The sequence below is a fragment of the Oryza sativa genome, chromosome 4 (assembly GCF_034140825.1).
Source record: "Oryza sativa Japonica Group chromosome 4, ASM3414082v1".
Lineage (NCBI taxonomy): Eukaryota > Viridiplantae > Streptophyta > Magnoliopsida > Poales > Poaceae > Oryza > Oryza sativa.
Genome location: NC_089038.1, coordinates 18,527,372 through 18,550,167, shown reverse-complemented (window position 1 = coordinate 18,550,167; position 22,796 = coordinate 18,527,372). Strand labels below are relative to the sequence as shown.

Genomic DNA, 22,796 nt, shown 5'->3' with positions numbered 1-22,796 from the left:
GATAGTGTGCACTCTGGCATATCTGATCCTGATCCTGCCAGATTAAGATTAAGAACATATATACAACATGACCTTATATTTACTAGTACCATCGTTTTGCAGTTGTTTAGCCAAACCATCTCAAAATCCATCAGCTAAACCATTTCTTCATATGGGTTGGACAAAATCATTTTATCAATGAAACTCATCTAATAAAATTTGCATGTCCATTTGCTTAATTCACCTGCCTTCTGTCAAGGCATCCAAGACGATTTATGCTCTTGTCTGAAAAACATCTTGCATCTACATTTTTCTTAGCAATGACATGACCATGGTGGATAGATCACAAAAGATAATGGCCCATGAGTTAGTGGCCCTGCATCTGTATACTTATATTATATATATGCCCTAAGCAAAAACTGTGGAATGACTCATCTCACCGTGGTGGCCATAAACGTGGTAGTAGTATATATATAGATATGTATAAATGTAAGTGCCTAAGTAGATATATATATGCTAGCTTAAGCTTGATCAATTCAAGCCATGGCTGAAGGCTGAAGCTTTCCTGGGGAAGTACTTGCGCGCCCGCAGCTGCCGGCCGTTGATGACCAGCTTCACCAGGTGTTCCCCGCCGAGCACCGCGGCCGCCGTCGCCGCGTGGCGGAACACGATCCTCCCGTACGTCGGCGGCTCGCCGGCCGGCGTCCTCTCCATCATCACCTTCTCCAAGCAGTCGCCCCACCTCCTGCAGATGATGTTTGCAGGTTAGTTAGTACTTATGGATGCCTGCAAATTCTGAAGGTACTTGGTGACATTCTGCTTACGGATTGGACAAAGTTTTTCTGAAAACCAGCATAAATGGGAAAAGTTTTTTTTTTCGAACGATTAGTACCAGACAACGCGATGATTCATTGGATGGAGTAGGAAAAAATCACAAGACTATTGCCTTGGAAGATAATAGCCAGGAAAGAAAAAAATTCCACCACACTGACAACACCTACGCACAGGTAAATGGGAAGAGTTTGAAAACCATGATTATGGAAATAACACCAGGGGCGGAGCTTGAGTATACTAGGGGGGTGCCTAGGAACCCGGTCAAGAAAATATTTTAGTTATACCTCATCTATTTTCACCATGTATGCACTCCCTCAATACAAACTTAGACACCCGCATTAGCTTAAACTCGATCTAAAGTAAAGTAAATTAAGCAAGTGGCACCATCCTTCATTTCGTTCTAGCTCCGCCCCTGAATAACACCTCTCAAGTTTGAAGTCCCCAAAAAACAACACTCAATCTGTATCTGATGGAGATTGAAACCCGGTTCTCAAATAGACAAAAGATGATCAAATATTTTAAAACATTGGCCACACTCTTTCAAAACAAAAACAAATAAAAAAAACATTGACCATATATAAGAGAATTCTGCGAATGCCACCTTAATCCCTCATAAGTTGTGAAATACCATATATATCGCGCACTGCAGAATGAAAAATACCTTTTTTTTTGTTGCACTTTCTATAACCTGGATTTACATGATTCAAGATAAAACTATTTGTAAATTGAAATGAAAAATTGAAATTTTCGTTATTAAATTATAAAACAACGAAACTCAACTTTCGAAAAATATATTATAATGATCTCAAGGCAAAAGGTTTGGAGATTCAGAGTTTCTATATGTTATACGGTACACATAAGAAATTAAGATTCAAAAACAGAATTAAAATGTTAACGCGAGAAAGTTTCCAGATAGAAAGAGGTGATGAAAAGCAAGGGCAAAAATACCTTTTTTTATCTTTTATTATTCTCTCAAGGTGATTAGTTGGTTTTCCCAATAATAAATGCATGAGTTACAACTAATCGGTCAAAGTTTATCGCATGCACGTAATTAATTACCAAGTGCATTGAGAAATGGAGATTGAGCTACGTACTCAGTGAAGTACTCTTCGATCTCTTCGCGCGTTAATGGCGACCCCTTGGAGAACGTGATGAACAGCGACCGGCAGCCGCCGTCGCCGACCGGCGCCAGCGCCGGCGCAAGCGGCCGGCGGTAAGGCGCCGCCAGCTCCGCCGGGAGGACCGCGCCGCCGCCCTCCTCGTGGCGGCGCAGCAGCGCGTACAGCCTGTCGTCGAACACGAGCGCCCCGACGCCGTCGAGCACCTCGGCGACGCCGCGGCGCGGCGCGTCGTCCGGGACGAGCGCGAAGAAGCGGCGGACGTCGATGCCGCCGCCGCCCAGGATGGACGAGATGAGCGTCTCCCCGGCGCCGGCCCAGCGGCGGGCGAGGTCCAGCGCGGCGGCGCCGCCGTGGAGCACGGCGCGGGCCTCGGAGGCGAGCCGCGCGGCGTCGTGGCGGGTGCGGACGAGGCGGCGCGCGCGGTCGACGGCGTCGACGCCGGCGCCGCCGCCGCGGCGGCCGAGCCACATGAGCAGCGCGACGGCGTTGCGGGCCGGGGGAGGGGGCACGCCCAGCGAGAGAAGCTGGTCGTAGGCGGCGCGGTCGACGCGGTGGAAGGCGAGGACGTCGCGCACGGTCGGCTCCACCATGGCGAGAGCGCGGCGCGGCGAGGCGGTTTTTTGTGGCGACGGGGAAGAGGAGACGGGGAGGGGGGTGACATGGCGTCCGTACGCTTTCAAAACGACGCGGCTGCGCGAAGTGGCGCGTACACTGAAAATGGGGGAATTTATTTCTTTTTCTTTTTGACGGGCACTGAGAATGGGTTGGAAATGCAATGGAGTTCGCTTCCTTCCAAGGTACACTATACTTGCATGTTAGCCATTCAGCTTTGCAGTTATACGAATTGGGCCGTGTTTAGTTACTTGTCAAAAAATAATAATTTACATATACGAACACACATTAATATAGGCTAATAACAAACTAAACTAAATTATAAATTCCGCTTATAAACTGCAAGACGAATCTATTAAGCCTAATTAATTCATCATTAGCAAATGTTTATTGTAACACCACATTGTCAGATCATGGCGCAATTAGGCTCAAAAGATCCCTCTCGTAATTTACATGCAAACTGTATAATTAGTTTTTTTTTCCACATTTAATGCTCCATGCATGTACATTTGATGTGACGGATTTTTTGAAAGTTTGAAGGGAATTAAACACAGCCTTGGTGTAAAATTATACTCCCTCCATCCCATTTTAAGTGCAACCGTGAGTTTTCGTGACCTACTTTGATCGTTTGTCTTATTTCAATTTTTTTTTTGTAATTGGTATTTTTGTTGTTATGAAATGATAAAAACATGAATAGTATTTTACTCGTGACTTATGTTTTTAAATTTTTTCAATATTTTTTTAAATAAGACGGACAATCAAAGCTCGGCGCGAAAAACCATGGCTATATTTAAAATGGGACGGAAAGAGTACTACTCTGTCCCATAAAAAACCTAATTATGTGTGTCCAGGTTCATAGCTAGCATTGATTTTTTTTAGAACGGAGGGATATTACTCACTACGTCCTAAAATATAAGCAATTTTAGACTTTGACATGTTCTTCGAAATGATACCTTGAGCAATAATATCTGTAAAGTAAAAGTAAAAGGTCTTAAATAAAATGAGTTGCATATTATGATAATTCGTTTAATAATAAATTAACATCATTTTTTACATGATCCATCTTTTTTTATTTTTTTGCTATTAATAGTCAAACTTAAAAATATTTGACTTGGCACTATTCTAAAAATACTTAAAAATGCTTATATTTTGTAATGGAGGGAGTACTCTTTTTGAAATTTACGATCTTCTCGCACAACATTTGACCATTTATCTTATAAAAAATTAATATAAATATGTAAAGTATAAGTTAAGATTATATTTTATTTGATAAAACAAGTCATATAAAATAAATGATATTTATATAAATGTTTTGAACAAGATAAATAGTTAAAAGTTAACGGCGTAGTCCATTATAAAATGGAGGGAGTTTTATTTTTCTACTTTGGAAGGGTGAGTGGCTATATATTTGCAACATTGTGAGATGAATCGTTGTGAGGGAATTAAACCAATCTGAGTTAAATCCTCTTTAATTGGACGGCAGAGACGAGAGGGCTACGGAAGTTGATCCATCCCATAGTTTGTTTGGAAAATTTTCCTTTGGGAACTACTCCAACGCATCATTTACTCTTAAACTTATTAATCGTAACAAAAAAATAAATTTTACAATTTAATTTTGGTGTTGATTTTAATGTTTTTCCATAATAATAGCCAAGAACGCATGTATAAAAGATTTACCCATAAAATTGTTTTTCTATCAGTAATAAGCATTGCGGCTTATAATCAGCCAGAGCCCATTTAAAACTAATGAATGATATGAAACGGAATAGAGAAAAAGCATACTCCCTCCGGTTTTATTTCAATTGACGTTTTAGACAATGGCACAGACTACAGAATATATCTTTGACCTTATTTTTCTATTATAATATATACAATAAATAAATACATGTTTACTTTTATTATAGTGCTTTGAAAGACAAATCTATAAATGTTGTTCTAGTTTCTTTAAACTAAATATTTTTAAAGCTATTGGTGGTCAAAGTTATAAAAGTTTGACCGTAAACTTATCCAAAACGTCAATTATTATGGAATCGGAGGGAGTATGATTTTGGTAGGGGTACATGTACAAAGCAAAGGAAAAACTGCATAAACCACACGAATTGGATGAGAGACTCAAAAGGAAAAAAAAAATAAAAAGATCGGAGATCTTTGCTAATATATGGGTTAATATTTTCTTTCATGGGCGTCTGCCCTGCGAAAAAAATCGAAAGCTCGACATAAGAGAAAAAAATCAGGCGCTTCAACTTTCCATATTCTATCACTTATCTCCTCCCATCTACCAGAGAGTAGATGAGTAGCTAGCATGTTGTTGTCCCCTCACTCCATTCATGCATGCACGCACAAGTGACACCTCACCCATGCCATACATACATACATCTTTCGTAATATAATTTTCAAATGATATTTTCTTTCAAATTACTTTTGTAATCTACAATCTGATTGCACTAATAAAATTATTGCAATTAAATATTTACAATAATATCACATATGGTTATATTTTGATAAAAATAGTTTTTTTAATGGATTTATTTTAATTGTTGCTATGGTTTTATTTAAATATTTCAACTAGTGTTTTTAAGATATTTCACTTGGTAATTTGTAAATGTTGCACATTGTGCTCTTTGAAATGTTTGAACAAATATTTTACAATGCTTCATCAGTTGCAGTCTAATGTTCATACATAACTAAATGTTTCGATAATATTAAGTTTGTATTTTTTTTCTTTTATATTTTACTTGCTGGGACGCAATATTTCACATAGTGGTCATTGGTTTTACAGTCAGTATTTTTTGAATGGTACACTTGTTTGAAATATTTTATACACTGAACTAAAACATTTGACACGTGATGAAAGATCTTTCTATAAGTGATAAAAAGAACATTTATTTTTTCTTATTAAAATATAATCATGTGAGATCTTTGTTAAAGATTTAATTACGAGTATAACGGTGTAATTGGATTATAAATCAGATAGTTAATTTAGAAAAAAATGTTTGGAGAGGGGGAGGTTAAGATAGGAAAGAAGTTCCTAACATACTAGCTAGCATGGAGATTAGTGGATGTCGGCTATGACGATGCATGCTTGCACATATGCTTCTTTCATGCGCTAGAAAGCTAGGCCGCTAACCAATCAACGGGGATGGAAGTAGAGCAGTGACAGTGAGGGAGTGTCTGACTCTTAAAAAAAAAGACACCTAATTTGGAATCGGCTCCTAATATAAGGGTGGACGGAGTTAGTATGTCTTAAGAGTGGGGTTATATATCCTAAGTTGTCTTAAATCCAACATAACATTACAGTGTAACCTGCTGCATATAAAAAAACATAACTGATTATGCTTGGTTTGCAAGACTAGGTGGCTCATTCCTCCTCAAGATGTCCCCATAATGTTAAACCAGGTCAATGATTTTTCTTATGACCTAATTTTAAGCACATTATGGCACCTCCATTGCACATGTTATTTGCATATCCTCAAGAAAAAAAAGGGGGAAATGAAAGAATTGTTCTTTTTAGCTAGTATAACTAGTGGTTAATACTTATTGCAGTCAACTTTTATATACGTTTTGCAAAAAACTTTCTATATGAAAGTTGTGCTGAAATAAGCAAAGGCCCACCATCTAATTGAAAGTAAAAGCATTATGCCTAATATGGTTGTTTAGGATTTTGCTGCTTTATTGGTTAGTCAGAAAAATATTGGCAATGTCAAATTCTTGGCAACAAACCTACTGAATGAAGTATTCCATTGGTAATGCAGATCTTTTTAGGGTGGCTGGTTTATACAATTAAACAAACAAACTTGCACATCAGAAAACGATCTTACACAGCAGTTAAGGAAATATGAACATGTGGTGGTGACGGTGCCGGACTTTTTACGCCCCACACATTAGAAAACAGTAGAAACAAAATAATTGCTTTGTATAAACTCCCTCCGTCCCATAAAAAACCACTGTCATCACTGTCCAGATTCATTGTTCTAAAATGTATCACATCCAGTACTAGATTCGTTTTTTAGGGACGGAGGGAGTAGCCTCAAAAGCGAAATATCTGTAACAGAATAATTGCTTCCTTAATTTTGAAAATTCGCACGCTATACGTGCAACAACACATAGGAGTTGATGATGAGCCATTGCTTTGGCATTTCACAGCGCGCACTTACACTCATGAACTGTATTTACAAAGGAATAGAACTTTTAGTGCTCCTTGAACTGACAAAGTGTCCCTGATTAATGTATCAAAATAACCCAGTGAAAAGCATATGATTCTGCATCTATATATATATCCTAAATTTCCAACGAGCTAAATCAGTATCATTTAAGTGGCTCCACGGCACATGGTGAGTTGTGATCCTAAAATGTACTTGTATATGTTAGATGCTCAACATATGTGACTAGCTAATGATTCTGGAGTTCACATTCTCCTCTCAGTGAAGATGATTCAGATTGTTCGTTTCCCATATCTCTGGTCTTGTGCAGAAGAAAAGTTCCTGCAACAATTGTCACAAACCCACAAAGCTCGGTTGCTATCTGCGTTGCATTCTGAGAGGCCCAGTCCTGGAATGAAAATTTAGGGACCATCAAATATGTTTGTCAATCTCCAAAAAAGTCACATTAACAATGGGTTAGCACCTATCGGAAATGTTTAGTATCGAATGGCGGAAGATGAACAATGGAATATCATGCATAATTCAAATATTAGTTTTTCGAGTCAAGTTAAAAAAATTAGTACAAGTTCAGTAGCGACAAGAATCTCGACGCAGAGGCCCCTTTTATGAATACTGAATTGTCATGCATACTGGCATGAAAAAAATTTCTTGCCCAACAATGCCATACTAGACATGAATACACCAGCTTACAACGGATGCTAAAATTTTAGTTTTACACAGCAAATTTTAAGATGATGCCATATATAGCTTCCCCAGAATAAAGTCTCAAGAAACACATATTGAATTTTCAAGTCTAGGTTTCATCAAATAGGAAAGTGGTTTAATATAGAAATATCACATGAACTAACGAAAGGTATGAACGATGTGGAAATCACCTTGTACATGATCATGTTGGCAATAATAGTAAGAATGGTGAACATCACATAATAGACTGGAGAGACAACAGCTGTGTTGAATGAATCAAGGGCCTACAATAACAAAAAAAAAATGTTCAAATAAAAAAGATAAAGGGAAAAAGACAATATTGATGTCAATATGCAGGACTCACAATGCCAGAAAAAAGATTTAAATTATTAGAAAATGTAAAATTAAAGAAATCTAGGTGCTAAGACTCTACAGTGAAGTATGTCAATGCAAAAGATTCAGTGTGAAGTAAATAATATTTTACGACAAGACAAGATGTATGTTGTTGAAATAAATCATTCATGTAAGCTATGTAACAGCCTCAACTCTCAAGCATTTATTTTTCTGAATGGAAGACCCAATTACATTGGAGTAGGCTAGAGATGAAACCCATGTTGAGCCACAACCAAAATAAATAGATAGTAACAACAATAATATCTATGAGAAAAGCGGTGATCCCATCAAGTAAAAAACTGCTGAATGTTTCCTTAAGATGTGACCGGTTACCTTGTTCAAGTAATTCAACTGCACTAAACAGCATATAACCACCACAACAATAAAGAACCAGGTTGGGACGTAGATAAATTGGTTCACTCCATTAAATGAAAGCTTCAAGGCAATAGCCACTGCTTTTACACTGATAACCTGCCTCAAGTATATTACTTTATCAGAACATAATGGATCAACTTGATTCAAACAGTTCAGTTATGATGCATAGCGAGCCTACCGTAAGAGATCCCATCAGAGAACAGATTGCAATATATGCGAGCATTTTCCTTTGTTCCGTCCGATGAACGACCCAGAAAATCAAAATAAGTGCAACAACTACTGCCATGCAAGAATAGACTATGAAACCTGCAAGCACAATGTTACACTTATGCATCAAAATGAATTTTGGGAAGGCAAGTAGTATCCCTAACCTATAGAATATAACCACAAGTACTAATTCTGGTAGAATGATGGAAAAATCTCAGCATAATGAATGACAGTCATGCAAGTGAAAATTCTCAAGAAACTGATTCTTTGAGCATCATTTTCTTATGTGTATCAACCAAAAAAAAATTGAGAAGCCAACATGCTTAAGGATGCAAATAGACTCTTAGATAGAACTCTTCAAAAATTGCAAAATAATACTGCTTCTCTTGTTTGCCAAGTTACATTTCAGATCAGCAGGTCAGCACTGATGGCAAAATTGAGAATAAAACGGATTATTATATTAAAACACAAATACAAAATTAAAACTTTCTCCAAAGGTAAACAATACAGCTATATCTACTGAAATGACAACTAGAACAACTGTTGAAGACCTTTGAGATAAGAGCTACCTGGTTGAGTTGCAAGATGCCATATTTCGTTAACTGAATCGATCTTTTTCTCCTTTGGAGCATGTAGAACTATACCAACTGAACCAACAACGCATAATATGCAACCAACAATACCAAACATATGCAACCTCTCCTTCAAAATAAAGTGTGCTAGCACTGCACTGAATGAATAAAAGAGTGTTAAGGAAACAACATACTACTGATTAATCAAAATTATTTCCTAGACGCAAAGATATGTGTAAAACCTGAATATGATGCTCAGCGCTCCTAGAGGAGTGACAAGTATTGCAGGAGCAAATGCATATGCTGCGAAGTTGGCCACCTCACCAAGAATCACTGTAACAGAGAGATAAAATCTGTAGTGTGAACTTACGTAGAAGCTACCTCAGTAGTTCCAATAAATTATTTCCATAAATATGGAGTATCATATAACAAAAGGAAACTGGATTAGACTGAGAATGCCTTCTTTGCCACGCATTATCAACAGAAAAGAGCACAATGTAATCCATACTTACTAGCTGTCATCCCTATCCACCATAAAGGTTCATATAAATATGAGTATCCTCCAGAACCTGCAAATCATAAGGATCAATAATGGATTATAATGAAAGAACCTATGTACATTCTACTTGAAACATAACTGCAGGACAAGGGATTTGAGCATTCTTTTAAGAAAAAACCTTCTATGCAATGTAGAAAATGAATTATTTAACCAGAAACAAGAGGAGGCACAACCTGCTCTTACCCCAGCATCCCCAGCTTTCTTCAACCCAATCTTCTTAATCACAAAGCTTGAACCAATAAATGCACTTGATGATGTGGCCAGTGCAAAGCCCCTCACATTGTCTATAGACATCACCATCTCTGACAGTCTATTTGCTTTCCAAAACAGAAGAATCCAATATCTGTCCTACACAACAACAGAATTTCCATTCAGTAAACCACTTCAAACTGTTTAGATTCCGCGTCTCGAAGAAACACAACAATGTCGGGTTATTCCTATTAATGGATTTTCATATGCCCGTCCCTACAGAGGAGAATATGATGTGAATAATCACATGTGTTCAACATTCCTATTGCAGATGCTATAGGTGATAGAATCAAGTCTGCATGTCAAACTGTAGCAGTAAGGCTCATCCATAACCATTACAAGAACAAAAAGATAACCTAATAGGGACCCACTAAACTAGTTCAATCGTTTCTCTCAGTAAAAATAATCGTGGGCATGAATTTAGAGGCTTAGAGCTCACAAGATTCTGTTCACAGAACAGAGAACTTCTAGTTTGATAAGAACAAAAAAAGATAGAATAAACAACCTATAGAGCAGATTGTCGATCCAAACGAGTTTGATCATTCGATTGGAATCTTCCAATTAAGGTTGGAACAAAAGGGAAAAAAAGGGGGGAGTGCACAGGCAAAACAGAGTGATGAACCAGCCAAATAATGAAAACAAAAAAAAAAGAGGTAAAAACATACAGCAACTACAGCAACTTTTAGTTGTACGACCAACAAATAAAGTCTCCAATCGAGGTTCCAAACCATTTGATGAGAAGTCGGTTCCAACGGATCGCGGAAAATGATCGGTCGTCTCTCATCCACTTCCTTCAAAACAGTGAGTTTCATTTTCATGGGCGACTTCCGTTTCATTGGCACCTCAAATTACACACACATTATGTGAGGCACACGAAAAGGACACGGCCAAACTCTACGAATATAGATACTAGACGATAAAAAGAAGACGGCCAACACGGGAAAAAAGCATTTTTGGAGAAAGAAAGGCGCAGGCTTTTGCACGGTCTGTCCAAGCAGGGCAAAAAAAAAAAAAAAGGTCGATACCGACGAGGCGATTGCGCTAGCGATGGGGTATTCACGCTCCGAATTATTGCTCCCTCATCAAGAACTAGTACTAGTAGTAGTACAAAGAACAAAAGAATCTGTGGCTAATTGGCGAGCAGCAAAGCAGGAATGCAGAGACAAGAACTACACAAGCACGGATCACTAAATCGATTTCGTAGAAAGTGTAGCACATGATTCTCTCCCTATCATCATCAACAAAAATTAAAAAAAGTCACAAAATAAAATCTGTCTCTGGTAATGGTAAACGCTAAAGTCTCAGGATTAATCTAGGGTTGAAACGGCAAGAAAAAGAAAACCTCCCGAAACGAAACGAAGAGAAATCGGTATTATGACTGACAGAATAAAGACCCATCCCTCCCCACTCCCCACCACGGCCGCTCTAGGGTTCATCCCGTTCCACGAGGTGGCGATCAGGCGGAATGGCGGGACAGGGACAGGGACAGGGAGGGTTCACGTACGTACTTACGGCAACCCGGGGGGGGAAACGCGAGCGTGTGTGACGAACCTGCCGGTGGAGGAGCGATCGCGGGCGGGGGAGCGCGGAGGAGACGGCGACGACGGCGGCGGCGCGGCTTGAGGAAGGAGGCGGTGGTGGTGGTGGCGGTGGCGGTGGAGATGGCGGTGGGGATCGTGGAGTAGTGGGGAGGGAAGGTGGTGGGGGGTGTGGGGAGTTAGGGGGGTTGGGCTCGGATTTTTGTGAGGGGGAGAGAGAGAGATCGGGTTCCGTTACTATTGGAATTTCGGAACACACGGCCACACGGGCAGGGCATGGGGCTGGCACATTGGCAGCGACCAAAGGGAACATAAAATATTTCTAAAAAACACATAAATAAATAAATAAATAAAATAAGTTTACATGCCCAAGTTATTGGTAGTCTATGGTCTGCTCTGCTGGTATTTGAAGCTAAAATTAATTAAGTTGATGCACGTAAAATGGAAAATCTTAACGCATAATTAATTAAGTTTTAGTTATTATAAACTTGATAAATTAATTTATTTAATATTTTAAATCAACTAAAGTTTTCGCACAGAACACTTCGTTTAGTATTTTAAAAAGCGTGCTAACAGAAATCGAGAGAAAATCTATATATTCAAAGTACTATCTATGTTTTTTTTTAGAAAATTCCATATGTACCTTGAAAGTAGTTTATCCAATTTCTTTTATGCCCCTGAGATTTGCTTATTTCCTTCCATACCCTTAATTTCAGTTTAGATCATTTCTATACCCCTTTCATTAATTGACCGTTAAATTCATATCATATTTGCCCTTTGGTATTAAGAAAATAAAATTTATTGTATACGACTATTATATATAAGTTTATTTTGTGAGATATTATTTAGTAAAAATAATATTTTATTTTCACCTCCGTGAAGGCAAAACAAAAAATAATTTTTTTACCATTAAAAACTATATATATATATATATTGTTATAGTAGTACGGCATTTTTTATAACATAAATCTATTTATGTGCTAAATAAGTACTTTTTAATAACTAATAAATAAATTTTATTTTTATGTCATATCTAAAAATAAATTATCATAAATATTATTTATGAATTTTGTTATGCAAGATATTATTTATGATATTTTATTTTTGTTATGTGAGATAAAATTTATTTTTGTTAAATAATATCTCACAAAATAAACTAAATATAATAGTCGCATACAATAAATTTATACAATCCATCGGTATACTTCATAAATTTATATTATCTTGACACCAAAGAGCGAAATAGACTTTATAATAAGAATTTAACGGTCAACAAACGGAAGGGGTATAAAATATCCAACTGAAAATTAGGGATATGGAAGGGAATGAGTAAATATCAAGGGTATAAAAGGGATTGGACGAACTTCAGGAGTACATATGGAATTTTTCTCATGTTTTTTATATAAGACGTCATTGATATTTCGCATAATGTTTTTATTATTTCTCTTATTCAAAAATTTAATACAAATAAATATAAGTTAACGTTATAGTTTATTTAATGATAAAATAAGTCACAAAAATGTAAATAATATTTATATAAACTTTTAGTAAAATGAATGGTCAAATATCATGTTTGAAAGTGAACAACATCACAATATAGCCTTAGTGGTTTTTTTTAGAACCATCTTTTAAAGCCTGGTAAAAATTGCAATTTCTTAAAAGTCCAAATATACGCATACACTTTTTATATGTATAATCTATATTGTTTTGAAAAAAAATCGATTGTATGAAAGACAAATACACTCAGTTATCACACATACCACAATTACCCACTCATAAGTCGCGATAGGAAAATTATTCTCTCCGTTTTTAAATTACTAGCAGCGGGTATTATTCAGTTTAAATTTTGAATACTCATATTTTACGTAGAGGATTTACAAATGCTAAAAGATGCCATGTTATTAAAGTGCGAGCTTGATTAAATTTATATGGTAAAATCAAAATTATAAGTTATTTGAAAACATATGGACTACACGAATTCTCTCACAAAATCAGCAAACGAGCCTGCGACCCTGTCACCCTAGTATGAATATTTCTGGCAAGCTGGTGTGCACGTTCCTCGGTTTTGGATCGTGCCCTGCCACGACTCACGAGAGATTGGAAAATAGTTTGGACGCACGTCGAAGGTTAGCCTAATGAACAAGTCTATTTGGTGTCCCTCCTCTTTTACCTTGATTAAATTGCATTCATCAACTGCAAAAACCGGGTATAACACCACCCTAACTTCAAAAACCGGTGTAAATTGACTCCTTCGATGATTTGGAAGCGGTTTCAGTTGATGTGGCAGGTTGATTTGGTCCAAGTGTGATGGCGTGGTAGCTCAGTCATCAAAGTAGCTGAAAATAGAGCTGAATGCCACATGTAAGTGACATGGTACAAGTAAAAAATGGTGGGGCCCACTTATCAACCACTTCTTCCTCCCTTCAATCTCTATCTCTTCGATTTGAGGTTGGACAGAGAAGTAGCCAAGAGCTCTCGGATGGCGCAAACCTCGATGGGGAGACCGGAACTCATCTTGGATGTAGCGGTAGCCCGATTGTGACGGTTGTCGATGTAGCCACCATGGGCGAGAAGGATGTAGCCATGGCTGCCGTTGTGCATGGCGGGGGCTATGGTGCTCGATCGATCAGTCCACAAAAGAAGTACACAGTTACCACTGTGCAAATGTAACTTACACCATTATTACTTCATTCGACTTAATCAATCGGAAAAGGAAAAGGGTAAAGGGAAAAAAGAGCCGGTCTTGTCCCGTATGATGTAACGGTCACTACTCACCTGTACACCACTCCACTCACTGTTTGTGCTTTTCCTACCCTACCACTTGCTAACCATAGTTGGAGCTTGTGGCCACAGGATCCAACACATTAGAGGTTGGGGAAAAAAGCTTGGAAGCAAGGAAGAGCATGCCGACGACGTAGAGGAATAGAGATGGAGAGGAAGATGACAACAATGATGACGATAACGACACTCTAAAACTTATAGACACGTGGTGGGTGAATTTGCCGGCTTCGATCTCATGGCTGCCAGATATGATAGTGGTGAGCGGTGGCCGTGGATTGAAGCAGCTAGAGGAGGGGAAAACGATAAAGGCGGCTAACGATGATGATGATTTGTGGGTGCTTGAGTGAACAAATGAAACAAGAAGATGATGGGAAGCATCAACCCGATGTTACGCTGCCCCTGCACCTGCTTGTCCCTCATCCCTCACCTATACCAATTTGTCCTCGTGTTTTTTGCGTTTCTCTCAAGCCTAGCTATGGAACTTATTTTGCACGAGCGGTACAACCTCTAGTGCACATATAGATACCTAAACAATCAGTCAATCACCGTGTCATATCCCCTTATACAAACCACCCTCCATCTAGGTAAATACACACTCCTGAAGATGCACTTAAACCCCCTAGTGGGTTTTGGTGATTAATGACAAGGTGGTTAAAGGGGACTAACGTGTTTATCAAGTTTATACACAGGAGTTTAGTCCCAAAGCATGTTGTGATGGCTAAGAATGCAAGGAGACCCCCCAATTTGAATGATCCTAAGTATGAAAAGGATCGAAGGTGATTAGACTAGGTTTTACACTTTCAAAATTGAGTTTAGGAAAAACCGTACTATTAAGAGGGGTTTCAAGTGTGGTTCTAGGGTATACAAAGTGCTCTTAGTCATATCCATGAGTCTAAAGTTTTTTTTGGATTCTTTTTTTGGAAATGTTTTTCCCCGGGACAGAGAGGCCTACCCGGAGGTTCTGGCTGGAACCTCCGGGCACCAAAGTTTATTTTTCCCCGGGACAGAGAGGCCTACCCGGAGGTTCTGGCCAGAACCTCCGGACACCAAAGTTTATTTTTCTCCCCGGGATAGAGAGGGTTACCCGGAGGTTCTGGCCGGAACTTCCGGGCACCAAAGTGTTGGGAGAATTTCTCTAAGTGTTGCCCGGAAGTTCCTGGCACTTTTGCCCAGAACCTCCTGGCAGGTTTCCAGTTCAAACTTGTGAGTAACGGCTAGATGACGTCACCTAGCCGTTATATATATGGATTTCGTCCCCAGGTCACCCTTTGGCCATTTCCACTTTAGCTCTTTCTGTTCTAGGGTTTTCTATCCACTCCCAAGCTTTCTTTGCTTCCTCCATTCAAATCTAGAGCCTATCTTGTGAGATTGAGAGATTAGATGAGAGTGTAGGAGTGTTTTGGAGATGGCTTGAAGATTAGGTTTGCTTGAGCACTTTGGATACCTTGTGGGCTGTCACTTGGGCTTATTACTCTTGGAGATCTTCTCCTAGACGGTTAGGTGTCGCCCGTGAGCTTCCAAAGATCTTGTGGATGTCCGGGAAAGTTTGTGAAGGTTTTCCTCACCTCCGCAAGGAAACGAGGTAAGTGAGTAAAGATTCTTGTGCTGAGTTTTCAGAGGTTGTCCTAGGTAGAGCAACTTGCACTTGTGGTCTTTTCTAGAAGGACTTGTGAGTTGGATCTTGGTGGTCACTCAATTCTAAAAAACGACCTAGAAGTGTTGAGTTGAAGGCTGTGGACTTCTTCTGGGATCTTTGCATAAGTGAGGCAAGGGGTTAATCGAGACCCGGCTCTTTGAGCACCTCAACGGAGAGTAGGATCCGTGTGATCCGAACTTCGGGAAAAAATCGCCTTTATCTCTCTTGTGCATGATCTGTGTTTGAATCTGCTGGTATCTTGTGATTTACATCTTGTGCAACTCTGTGCGTGATCGTCTCTAGCTAGGACCTGTTTTACTTCCCTTATTTCGATTTTCTATGTTGCCCAGAAGTTCCTGGCTCAAGAACTCCAGAAGTTCCAGGCTTCTTATCACTGCCAGGAAGTTCCGGTGTTCTTCACCAGGAGGTTCCGGGCCCTGTTAATTTAACCGCTGCGATTGTTGAGAAAATTTCAGGAAAGCCTGTTCACCCCCCCTCTAGACTACATCTCTGCATGTTCAATTGGTATCATAGCAGGTTGCTCTTGATTTAAGCTTCACCGCTTTGAGTGATCCACGATGTCGGACTTAGGAGGAAAGAACGGGGAAAATGGGAATGAAGATGAAGCAAGCAGCAAGGGAATTCCACCACCCAAGGGAGCTACTATACCTTTTGATTACAACAAACTTACTATTCCCTCTCACAACCTTGTCTCCGTGCCTTCCGGGCGTGCTCCTCAATTTGATGGGACATATTATGCCACTTGGAAGCACAAGATGAAGTTGCATCTAATCTCTTTGCATCTAAGTATTTGGAAAGTTGTTTGTACATGTATTGATATACCCCCATGATGACATGGAGCTCACGTCGGAGCAAGAACAACTCATCCACCGCAATGCTCAAGCTTCCAATGCAATTCTCTCTGCCTTGAGTCCGGAGGAGTTCAACAAGGTTGATGGACTTGAGGAAGCCAAGGAGATATGGGATACTTTGCAATTGGCTCATGAGGGATCACCCGCCGTTCGTGAGGCCAAGATTGAATTATTGGAAGGAAGGCTTGGAAGATTTGTGATGGATGACAAGGAGACACCACAAGAGATGTATGATAGGATGATGATTCTTGTCAACAAGATTAAAGGACTTGGGAGTGAGGACATGACAAATCACTTTGTAGTCAAGAGACTTCTCCGTGCATTTGGTCCAAGAAATCCCACTCTTGTATCAATGATACGGGAAAGGAAAGACTTCAAGAGACTCACCCCAAATGACATTCTTGGAAGAATTGTGTCTCATGAGATGCAAGAAGAGGAAGCTCGTGAAGTGAGGCAAATGGTGAAGAATGCGCCCATGATCAAAAATCAAGAAGTTGCTTTGAAGGCAAACCAAGAAGAAGAGTCAAGTTGTGAAGAAAGTGAAGATGAAGAAATGGCTTTTATTGTCAAGAGATTCAAACACTTTCTTCGCAAGAGTGGCTATGGCAAAGGGAGGAAGGATGATGACAAGGGAAAGAGGCAATCAAAGAGAGCGTGCTTCAATTGTGGCGAATATGGCCATTTCATTGCCGATTGTCCCAGGTCAAATGAAGCTAAGGCTAAGGGAGGCAAGAAGAAGCCGAAGCGTGCTCATGTGGCGGAGGCACACATGGCGGAAGTGTGGTACTCCGGAGATGAAGAATATCCCGAAGTCAAGCCCAAGCCCAAGTCAAAAGACAAGGTTGAAGGAGAAGGTGGTGTTGCTACTATCGCCTTCAAGTCATCCTCTTCAAGCAAGGAGCGTCTCTTCAACAACTTGAGTGATGACGACGACGACTCCTACCACTACTCTTGCTTCATGGCCCAAGGCCGCAAGGTGATGACTCAAAAGCCCTCTCACACTTCTCTTGATGTTGATTCTAGTGATGAGGAAAGTGATAATGAATTAGATGATGTGCTTAAGAGCCTTAGCAAACCCACTATGCAACATTTGGCTAAGTTAATGAGAGCTTTGGATAGTAAAGAACAATCACTCGAAAGGCAAGAAGAATTGCTTATTCTTGAGAAGAAAAGAAACCTTGACTTAGAGGAGAGCTTAGCTAAAGAATGTGCTAAAAATGAACAACTAGCTAATGATCTTAATTTGGCTAATGGTTCTTTAGCTAGCCTTAGAGATGTCAATGAGACTCTTCAAGAGAAATTTGCTTGTTTAGACAAAAGTCATAAAGATCTTGAAGTTCAATTTGACACTCTTTGGAATAGTACCTCTCAACCAAATGTGGTTTCTAATTCTTCTAACCCTTCTACTAGCAATGGTTGTGTTAGGTGTTACAATATTTATTTGAACTCTTATGCTACTAATATTGATGCTATGCAAGCTCTTAAGAAAGAGAATGAAAGGTTGGGCACATTAGTGAAATATGGATGCATGAAGACATACCATTCAAAAGATGCCCTTTACAAGACCATCACCGCTCATCCTAACAAGGATGGACACGGGCTTGGGTTTTCGGGTGGAAGTCCTGTGTCTAAGCGTGTGATGGTAAATGTGAAAGAATGCTTGATGTTTGTGAGAGAAGGAAAAGCACCACAAGCAAGTGAGGTGACTAATCTTGTGAGCAGCCAGGGACCCGGAACATCCAGACAAACCGGCCAAAACCTCCTGGTGGGAGTCTCTGTCTCTCAAAAATTCCCACCAGGAAGTTCCGGCCGGTTTGCCAGGAGGTTCCGGGCCAATGGCCGTGCACAAGACATGACCGGAAGTTCCGGGCATAATGCCAGGAGGTTCCGGCCAGATGGTCTTTACTATGATTCATATGTAATTTCCAAAAATTCAGAGGGCAAAGTGGTTGCTTATTTTAATGGGAATTACAATGATGAGTACCGCACTTGTGTGTGGTTGCCAAAGGCTTTGGTAACTAACATCAAGGGACCCAAACTTAGACAAGTTTGGGTTCCTAAATCCCAAGCTTGATTTCTTTTGTAGGCATACTCCTCCGGTGGTTCATGTTGGGTTGTGGACAATGGTTGCACCAATCATATGACTGGAGAGAGGAGTATGTTTACAAGTCTTGATAAGGAGAATGGAACTCGTGAGAATATTGTGTTTGGAGATGATGGTAAAGGGAAGGTAATTGGTCTAGGTAAAATTGCCATCTCCAATAATCAATCTCTCTCTAATGTTCTTCTTGTCAATTCATTAAGCTACAATTTATTATCCATTTCTCAATTATGTAAGTTGGGTTACAATTGCTTGTTTACCGATGAGGATGTGACCGTCTTTAGAAGGGATGACTCCTCCGTAGCATTCAAAGGCAAGTTAAAGGGTGATCTCTATCTTGTCGATTTCGATGTGGATAGAGTGAATCCGGAAGCTTGTTTGATTGCTAAATCCTCCATGGGTTGGCTATGGCATCGTAGACTAGCCCATGTTGGAATGCGGAATTTGGCAACTCTTCTAAAGGGGGAACACATCCTCGGGCTCACTAATGTCACATTTGAGAAAGATCGTGTGTGCAGTGCTTGCCAAGCCGGGAAACAAGTTGGGAATCCACATTCTATCAAGAACATCATGACTACAACATGCCCTTTTGAGCTTCTACATATGGATTTATTCAGGCCCGTGGCTTACATAAGTATTGGAGATAACAAGTATGGTTTTGTCATTGTTGATGATTTTTCACGCTTCACTTGGGTGTATGTTCTCCATGACAAGAGTGAGGCTCAAGATGTCTTCAAGCGCTTTGCCAAGCAAGCCCAAAACCTCTATGATCTTACCATCAAGAGGGTGCGAAGCGACAATGGAGGAGAATTCAAGAACACTCAAGTGGAGGAATTCCTTGATGAAGTGGGAATCAAGCACGAGTTCTCTGCCCCCTATCATCCTCCTCAAAAGATTCGAGATGTCTATGATGGGCGAGTTGACCTTCTTCCTCGGGCTACAAGTGAAGCAAGCACAAGAGGGCACTTTCATCTCTCAAACCAAGTACGTGAAGGACATTCTCAAGAAGTTTGGGATGGAAGATGCCAAACCCATCAAGACTCCTATGCCTACTAATGGCCACCTAGACCTCGACGATAATGGTAAATGTGTGGACCAAAAGGTATATCGCTCCATGATAGGATCTCTCTTTACTTATGTGCATCTCGTCCCGATATCATGCTTAGTGTTTGCATGTGTGCTCGCTTTCAAGCGGAGCCTAAAGAGTGCCATTTGATTGCCGTCAAGAGAATTCTAAGATATTTAGTTCATACTCCTAATCTTGGCTTGTGGTATCCTAAGGGTTGTGACTTTAAGCTTTTGGGCTATTCCGATTCGGATTACGCCGGGTGTAAGGTTGATAGAAAAAGCACAACCGGGACTTGCCAATTTCTTGGGCGGTCCCTTGTTTCTTGGTCCTTCAAGAAGCAAAATTCCATTGCATTATCCACCGCCGAAGCCGAATATGTCGCCGCCGGTTCTTGTTGTGCCCAACTCCTTTGGATGAAACAAACTCTAAAAGTCTTTGGCTACAACTTCACCAAGATCCCACTCCTATGTGACAATGAGAGTGCCATCAAAATAGCCAATAATCCCGTTCAACACTCTCGAACCAAACACATAGATATTCGCCACCACTTTTTGAGAGATCATGAGACCAAAGGAGATATATGCCTTACACATGTGAGAACCGAGAGCCAATTAGCCGACATTTTCACCAAGCCTTTAGATGAGAAAAGATTTTGCGAGCTTAGGAGTGAGTTCAATATCTTAGATTCTCGCAATATTAGGTGATGGGTGGTTGGCTAATTTATAGTCAAACATATGTCACTAAAATGTAAATTAAAAAAAATTGAGCTTTTGTGTCTTGAGATCACTTCTTGTGTAGAAGATGGTCTTGATACCAGGAATAAAGCTCAAACATTCCCCTTTTATCCAAAATCCCTTTTGTGAAATTTTTGCAAAAATTCTTGTGTGTGTTTTTCTTGCGAAAATTTGGTTTTTATCTCCCTCTTGTGATGTATATTGACCATTGTTATGTATTGTTGATTGTTGGTTGGTCATATGCATCATAAGTCCCTTCATGTCCATAGATTTCCATTCCTCTTTTTTATCCCTTTCCCTCCTCTTTGAATTTGGGCCTGTCTGCCCACTGTTTGTCAGGCCGGAAGTTCCGGGCCTCCCTGTCCGGAACCTCCGGGTGTCGGGGAATATTTTTACTCAGGGGGAGTTAGAAACCCTAGTCTCTCTCCTCACTTCTTCTCCCTCCCCGACGCCAGCCCTAGCCGCCGCTACAGTTCCTCTAGTGGTGATTTTCACTTCCATCCGTGGAAACTTGATTCCTCTCCGTGGAATCAACCATAGTACAATGCATAGCCAATCTAACGACTCTAAGAGGAAGTTTAATAGTATCGCCATTGGAGTCTTTATGTCTCGTTACTGAGGACCTCGTTTCGAAAAAATACGCCGTTTGGGAGCTTTACCGGGACTAACTAGTAAAAGACCTAGATCCTGAAGTATCTTTAAAAACCAATTGCGTTCTGGGAAAAGATACAAATTTGTACACATCAGCAATAGATGGTACCAACAGATGTTACGGACTATAACTAGTTGCTAAGCTACATGCCCATGCTTCTCTAAGGAACTGATTTTTATTCTTTTGATCAGACTTGTTTCCCTCGACCCAATCTTGTACGTTTTTTGATAGGCCATGGTCAAGTTATTGGGCAAAAGCTAGGACTGAGAGCTGGTTTGTATAGATCTCCATGACTTGCATCGTTTAATGTACTAGAGCTCGGCGCTTGCATTAGCACCGGCTGCCTTCTCTCTCCGGTTTTCTCTCTCTACGATCTGTTTGTCTGATACAGATGCTTGTATCGCCGACTTACAATATTCTATTATACCCAAGGTTGTCATTATCAGGATCCTAGGTAGTATAGTTTTGCTCAAAGTAGTATTTTATCGTAGGATCAGATACTATGAGATTTTTTTTAAAAGTTTAATTTAATATTTATATTAATTACATATAGCCATTCTATAAAAAATATAGTAATAATATATGTCATACAAATAGAGACACTTATCAAGAGAAAACCACATTGGTTTTATATATTTAACTGATTTTTATATAAACTTGAGCATATTTATTTACATTATTTTTAAATCATCTTATTTTAAATAATATTTTGTAGGATTGTATGGATCGTAGAATCGAAGTACTACTTAAGATTTCGTAGGATCATATATGTCAAGGTTATGGATTCTATATACCCAATAGTAATCGACTAAACTCGGTAAGGTCCACCACATACCATGTCTTATACGGAATCATACCTCGTATATAGAAGGAGTTCCGGGTAAGGAAGGACGAGAAGAGTTCTATATGGAAACGACAAGGACTACTTGGATCGTATCCATATTTATCTCCCTAGTCTTACTTGGACAAGGGGGAATCTATGGATATAAATACAAGCCCCCCTAGGAGGAGAAAAGGACAAACCCACCACAATCTACAAAGCCACAAGCCAATACATCGTCGTATATCGACATCAGAAATTAGCCTAGCCATACCCCATCCAGCACCTACAGGGGCCGGCAAGAGGGATCTAGCACCATCTTTGATCTCGCCGAGTACGCATTCGAGGAGGAAGACTACCATGTCGTCGACTACAAGTTGATTATTTAGCCGTCAGGTCGTCGACGGACAGATAGATTATCCTAGACATTGTATTTATGTGATCCAGATGAATAAAGAGCAACACCGGCTTCGGCCAACAGGATGTAGGGCTATTACCTGTAAGATAAGGGGCACAAACCTGTATAAAAATCCCTGTCTCCATCTCTTTACCTCAATCTCGCATATACCCTGGTACCGACGATCCCCATACCATCTAAATACCGTAGTCGCGATATCAAATGTCGACAATATAGTAATAAATAGTAGAATCAAGATACTATGAAAATTAGGATACTACGTGGGATCGGTATCATTTTGGTTTGGTAAAATCGTAATATTGTAAAATACTACTCCCTCCATCCCAAAAAAAAAGACAAACTCTAGGTTTCCGTGTGCAACGTTTGAATGTCCGTCTTATATGAAATTTTTTTATAATTAGTATTTTCATTGTTGTTAGATGATAAAACA

At 39.7% G+C, this 22,796-nt stretch overlaps 3 protein-coding genes and 1 pseudogene across 7 annotated transcripts; 2 read left to right on the top strand and 2 right to left on the bottom strand.

Annotated features, from left to right (window-relative positions):
- Window positions 1-320: 320 nt before the first annotated feature.
- LOC136356363 (uncharacterized) lies at window positions 321-2,570 on the bottom strand. The gene is made up of 2 exons (XM_066310136.1): window positions 1,908-2,570; window positions 321-724 (listed from the first exon to the last, which is right to left on the bottom strand). The coding sequence occupies exons 1-2, from the start codon at window positions 2,522-2,524 to the stop codon at window positions 511-513; spliced, it is 831 nt and encodes a 276-aa protein (XP_066166233.1). The 5' UTR covers window positions 2,525-2,570; the 3' UTR covers window positions 321-510.
- Window positions 2,571-6,591: 4,021 nt separating this feature from the next.
- LOC4335601 (probable magnesium transporter NIPA2) lies at window positions 6,592-11,499 on the bottom strand. Of its 5 annotated transcripts, none has more exons than XM_026024532.2 (9): window positions 11,297-11,499; window positions 9,680-9,844; window positions 9,450-9,506; window positions 9,180-9,270; window positions 8,935-9,095; window positions 8,337-8,464; window positions 8,117-8,254; window positions 7,582-7,674; window positions 6,592-7,094 (listed from the first exon to the last, which is right to left on the bottom strand). In XM_026024532.2, exons 3-9 carry the CDS (start codon window positions 9,457-9,459, stop codon window positions 6,936-6,938), a joined length of 780 nt encoding a protein of 259 aa, XP_025880317.1. In that variant the 5' UTR covers window positions 9,460-9,506; window positions 9,680-9,844; window positions 11,297-11,499; the 3' UTR covers window positions 6,592-6,935. The 5 variants fall into 5 exon arrangements, with proteins under 5 accessions (XP_025880317.1, XP_015634284.1, XP_015634287.1 ...); XM_015778798.3 differs by having other exon boundaries at window positions 9,670-9,839; window positions 11,297-11,486; XM_015778801.3 differs by having other exon boundaries at window positions 9,670-9,844; window positions 11,297-11,479.
- Window positions 11,500-16,555: 5,056 nt separating this feature from the next.
- Window positions 16,556-19,307, top strand: LOC107280634 (uncharacterized). The gene is made up of 4 exons (XM_066309800.1): window positions 16,556-18,586; window positions 18,659-18,802; window positions 18,911-19,181; window positions 19,291-19,307. The coding sequence occupies exons 1-4, from the start codon at window positions 16,556-16,558 to the stop codon at window positions 19,305-19,307; spliced, it is 2,463 nt and encodes an 820-aa protein (XP_066165897.1).
- A 296-nt stretch (window positions 19,308-19,603) lies between these two features.
- LOC136356207 (secreted RxLR effector protein 161-like) lies at window positions 19,604-20,446 on the top strand (annotated as a pseudogene).
- The last annotated feature ends 2,350 nt before the right edge of the window (window positions 20,447-22,796 follow it).